At 32.6% G+C, this 5,524-nt stretch overlaps 1 protein-coding gene across 2 annotated transcripts; it reads right to left on the bottom strand.

Annotated features, from left to right (window-relative positions):
• Window positions 1–899: 899 nt before the first annotated feature.
• On the bottom strand, window positions 900–3,389 carry LOC107608273 (transcription factor bHLH30-like). 2 transcript variants are annotated; one of them, XM_088493833.1, is made up of 3 exons: window positions 3,314–3,389; window positions 2,667–3,174; window positions 900–2,352 (listed from the first exon to the last, which is right to left on the bottom strand). In XM_088493833.1, exons 2-3 carry the CDS (start codon window positions 2,940–2,942, stop codon window positions 1,828–1,830), a joined length of 801 nt encoding a protein of 266 aa, XP_088349959.1. In that variant the 5' UTR covers window positions 2,943–3,174; window positions 3,314–3,389; the 3' UTR covers window positions 900–1,827. The 2 variants fall into 2 exon arrangements, with proteins under 2 accessions (XP_088349959.1, XP_016165598.1); XM_016310112.3 differs by having other exon boundaries at window positions 2,667–3,389.
• Window positions 3,390–5,524: the final 2,135 nt, after the last annotated feature.

Below are 5,524 nucleotides of genomic sequence, written 5' to 3'. Positions count from 1 at the left end.
AGTTTGGTTAGTAATATTTAAAAAGGTGTTATTGAATTACTAAATTAATGAAATTAGATTAATAACTGAAAGCGCAGACAAAAAGTAATAAATTCTGTTAATTCTTTGAGTTTTTCTCGTATATTGCTCCACATTTCTATTCTCCACAAGGACCCATTCCCCGCGGGGATCACATTCCCCATCTATCTTATAGTTCTAACTAATTATTAATTTTCATATGAATAGAGTTGCAACTATCCATCCTATACAAAAATAGCAAGATTTTATACAAAAAGTCTAAACGACAAGATGGTAACTTCTTTCGAAATGATGCAGGGGGAGGGAGGCACAATGGCAAGCCAGAAGACAGAGCAGTGGATGAGGTGGGAAACGCGCAATAGAGAGGAGAATGGATACAACGGCAGAGTTACGGAAAGGAACGCTGCAAATAGAGAGCACGTGTGACGATGCGGTGAGAAGGGAGATGATGGATGGAGTATGGACAACGTTAGGGATCTCTGAATTGAAGAAGGGTTATGCAAATGAGGATTATGAGTTGAGTTTATATATATATATATATATATATATATATATATATATGTGTGTGTGTGTGTGTGAAATGACTAAAAAATATATAAGAAATAAACTATTAAAGACAATTCAGTAAATTTATGAATTTTGGGAATTAGCGGGGATGGAGCGGGGATCCCCACTCGGGTCCCGTGCATGCCTCGGAAAAATTTTGTCTCCCATCCTTATCCCCATGGAAAAAATTTCCCACAGTCAGATCCCCATTCGAGGCAGTTCCCACAGGAATCCCCGCGTCTCAGAAAATTTTGTTATCCCTAACCACCAACACCATTCAAGGTAACTAAATGACAAAATAAAACAAGTAAACATAATCATCAAAAACATAGACATATACAACAATACTACATCCTTAGCACATGTTCATGGGGAAATACAACGAAAACCAAAACAAAAGGGTAACAAGTCACACCCTTATAGATCAAATTTCCCTTTTAAGCTTCACTATCTTCATCACAATCTTTATCTTGGCTTCATCATATCACTTCATCTGATCAAATTCACTTGAACAATAGCATTTGTTTAATCTTTTTTTGCTCCAATTAGCACTTCTGTCTAATCTACCCATCCACTTTCAATATCATCAACCTAGAGGAAACATTGGCAATCCTTTGTCTTCAAACATATAAATATAATCAATAGGAGCCAAGAAAACTCCAAACCCATTAACAAAATCAACCTTATAAATGCCACCTATAAATTAAAGAACAGGTGAAAAACCATCTTTTAGGATTTGTCAGTGTCAAATTCCAACAACACTACATTGAGCCCATAGTTACATTCATCAACTTTTACCTCATTCTTCCTCCTCAAACTTGAAGCCCCATAAACAATGATGTTCCTTTTAGATGTAGCATAGTTCATTCTTACCTTGTCAGAACTTGCATTCCCTTTTATTCAATTTACGGAGAGGAAGGGATGGAGCTAAACAGTAACATATATATATATATTTTGGTTTATCCAAAATATCATTGAAAACACTAACATTACATGTGGGATTGTTTACCAATAGCGTTACGAAGACTGTCATTTATAGTTACAATCTAGTTTTAAATCTTTAGTAAGATTTATGGATTTTGGTCAATTTTAGTACTTTGGTGGAGTAAGTAACTAAATTTCTTAACCAGTAATCTGGAATTCAAATCTTATAAACAGATAGAATCCTAGCTAGGAAACGGTATTCCCTTCTTGGAATTTCAGTTAGATTGGGATTTTGGTCATAGGCACCTGTGTTGGCTGTTTCAATGCAGACAAAAATGGTTACTTGCTAGCATCTCTGTTAAGCAAAAAGGTGCAATCAACCTCATCAGGGGAATCATAACTATTCCAAGCCCGCTTCTGACCCAACACGAAGCGGCCCATCCCAGATCCCACTAAAGCCCGATTCTCAATAACTGCCTTCAATGCCCGTTCCAGAGCTCCAACCTCCACCCCTTCTTTTGAATCACCACCACCAGACGCTGCTGGCCATTGAATTACCACCGCACTCTTGGTCCGGCCCCCAACCGTCATCATCTCGGCCCGAACCGCTTTCGCTCGAACTGACCGAATCGCATGCGTCAGGTCCCGGTTCAGACCGGGCCGGTCCTCGCAGCACAGCGTCGCCTTCACCAGGTTCGGTTCTCCGTCGCAGTAGCTGAGTGTTGCCTCGTCGGATTCTCCCGGAAACGGCCACGGTTCTGCTTCGGCGTCGGGTTTGGACGGGTCTCGTGCCACGTCATCGGCCTCTTTCTTTAGCCGCTTCACGTGCTTTACCACTTCCGCCAGCAACGACGCCTTATCTGCCTGCACACACCACACAAGCACTTGAATTTACCAATGTGCCCTCGACCCATGCACTGTCGTAAAACAAGAAACGATATCGGAAATTAAAATTGCTGAGATTCGAGTCTTAATTCTTATCTTGTTATTAATTATATATTCATCTTTTTAGGTTAAATTTGCGATGATAAACAATTTATTTAGCTATGCTTTGATTTTGAACGAGCTAAGGAGTATGATATGTATAAGGTTGAATGGTAAACTGATAACGAATATTATAAGAAAGTGAATCAGTACGGAGTGTATGTGATAAGTGGTGGCAAAAATGTAAAAATAACCTTGGCGGTGTTAGGGAGGAGGGAGCGAAGGGTGGAAAGATGAGCGTTGATTCGCTGCCTGCGCCTCCTCTCGGCTTCCCTGTGGCTCTTGCAGGCTTCCGTTGATTTCCTATTATTATCCAGTTTGGATGATCTGCCTGCTCCGTCGAATAATAGATCCGTTGCCTTGAAAGGTGCTTCGGGAACAAAAAATCCATCAGAGGGTGATGAGTCGTGTTGGTGAGGTTGGTCTAGCCAGCTCTCGAACCCGTAGAATCTGCCCCCAAAAGGAAGCATCTCTTATTATGCTCGCGAGGTATGTAATAAGAGGGAATAGAAGGGTTCGTTATTAGTAGTTTATTGGTCTCTTTCCACTTTTAAGAGAAAGAATGAAGAGTAGTAATGGAACAAAATGGTGGTGTGGTCAAATTATTCTAAGGATGTACGGAATAAGGGACAAGGTGTGCAGAGGGGGGCAAAGAGAGAGGTACATATATTGGGGAGCCACTAACACTACAGGCTGCAGCTGCTGCAATGGACAGTGTCATGAGAAAATAAACACACAAACAAGAAACGAGCTAAGTAGTACTAGTAATAAATGCATGGTACGCTTTGAGTTTGAGACATGGAGAAAACGAAAGGGAACCAAGGAGCTTGCTAGAAAATACCTATATGGGAGAGCAAAAACTTTGAACTATTTCATTTCGGTTTGTTTCTTCTCACATGCCATTTCGCTCTCCCTCCTGCACAAGAGAATTCAGTTTTACCAACCATTTTATCGATAGCGACGGTGTGGGTAATTATTTTATCATAATTATATTTTTGGCAACAACTAAATCATCAATAAAATTGGATGGATAAATGGCCCATTAGAAAAATTCAATCTCAATTCATCGAAAGTCTGTCGTCAGTAATGATAAAATAATTATAACGATATCTAGACTCTAGGTATTAGGTAATAAAAGTGTTGTCAAAAAAATAATTTAAAATAATTTATATTTAATTATTTACTAACTGAATAGCAGTCGATAATAAAAAATATTATTAAAAAAATACGTATTTACCAACCGTTTATAATAATTAAAAACATTTGTTTTAATTAGCACCGGAAAGTAGCCTGTGTGTATTAGTGCTTTAATAGTGTGGATAAGATAACACAAAATCTCCTATTATTCAGGGATAATTTATGAATTAGATTAAATTTAAGAAAAATTTTAAGTAATTAATATTTTTTATATATTTATTTTCTATTTAAGTTAACACTAGTAATTGTTTATCACTGAATATTGGTTCTTCATATATTTCTCATTCTCTTAAACTCTTGCTGACAGATTCAAAAAAAAAAAAATTACTGTATCATTTAATATAAAATACTTTTATTTAAATTAAAAAGTATTTTATATATATCAAAAATAAATTATTTTATATTTTTTTATATTTAATTTATACATGTTATTTTATATATTTTTTAGTAAAGTAGTGATCAACCATCAAACACTCAAATATTCCAAATAAAAATAATAAAATATTTTATAATATAATAATTGAATTTTTGTACAACATTGTAATTAGCTTTTAATAAACCCCAAAAACAAGTCACCGTTATATTTTTATGCTGTCATTATTCATATTTGTTCATAAATATAAATCTAACTTAATTATATTATTTATTAAATTTGATAATAAATTTGAATCAAGTTTGATTATATTACTTACAAAATTTGATTATAAATGTGGATATATATTCAAGTTAAATTTCAATATTATTTTAGCAGATAACTAAACTAATAAGTAACGTTTTTTTTTTGTATTTATATAGTATGATTATTTTATTTTACCTATATTTTTAAAATTATGCAAATTGTTCTCCCAAAATACTTTTCATAGGAAAATAATCTTTATAAAGGGTAGAAGTTTTGTCCGCACCATTGGATTTTCAGCTTCTATGAAAAAACTAATAAGTTATTTAAAAAATAATGTGAAGGAAGCAGACGAAGAAAAAGTTAAAATATTATTCTTCCTCCCTCACAAGGAAAAACCGAAAAAACTTCTTTTTTTTATAGTACTTGTTTGAGCGCAATTATTTTGATAAAAAAAGATATTTTTTCAATGAAAAAATATATTTTTTTATTTTTTAGCGTATTTGATAAATTTCTAATAGTAAAAGTAAAAGTACTAAAAAAATAAAAAAAGATATTTTTTGAGAAGTTGTAATTTACATCTTTTTCTAAAAGATCTTTTTCTCTTAAAAAAAATATTTTTCATCTAATAAATAAACAAAAAAGTACTTTTATATCGATATACCTAAACATAATTGATAGATAAAAAAATTTTTTTGTATGAGATATGCAAACATAAAATTACTTTTACTTTTTCATAAAATTTTTTAAAAACGATAACTCAAAAAAAGATCTTTTTTTAGAAGTTCGCCCAAACAAGCTCTTAATGTATAATTAGATTATGTCGTTAACTCTTTCTTCATATATATCTAAGAAAGTTTAGAGAGGGATCAAATTGTCCACATTTGATTTATAATAATTTATAGGTTGATTATGCAAATGATTCAAAATTTTGGGATATATAATATATCTTTCAAATGCAATGAATAAATCTTTATTTAAAAAAAATTAAGAGCAAATATCTAAATTGATTATAAAGAATTTCATATCAAATATTTTTTTTAATTTTTTAATTATTTTAGAGATCTTCAAAATGAATTTCTCTCTTTGACTCTTTGTAAAGAACACTAACTTATTTTATAAAAAAATTGTTAAGAAAATTTTTTCTAATTCATATTTTAAAAATTTTATTAAAAGTGATAAAAAAATTAGTCTATTTAATAAAAATAAATTTCAAAATCTTCTAAAGCGATAAAAATA

The sequence above is a fragment of the Arachis ipaensis genome, chromosome B7, assembly GCF_059453495.1.
Source record: "Arachis ipaensis isolate K30076 ecotype BB chromosome B7, ASM5945349v1, whole genome shotgun sequence".
Lineage (NCBI taxonomy): Eukaryota > Viridiplantae > Streptophyta > Magnoliopsida > Fabales > Fabaceae > Arachis > Arachis ipaensis.
Note: the sequence above shows the minus strand (reverse complement) of the source record. Positions and strands in the feature narration are given on the sequence as shown.

Bases quoted from the DNA above. Each gene is read 5' to 3' on its own strand.
- LOC107608273 (XM_016310112.3), bottom strand. From the start codon at position 2,942: ATGCTTCCTTTTGGGGGCAGATTCTACGGGTTCGAGAGCTGGCTAGAC. The intron at 2,353-2,666 runs GTTATTTTTACA...TGGTGTGTGCAG, and splicing joins TCCTCCCTAACACCGCCAAG to GCAGATAAGGCGTCGTTGCT.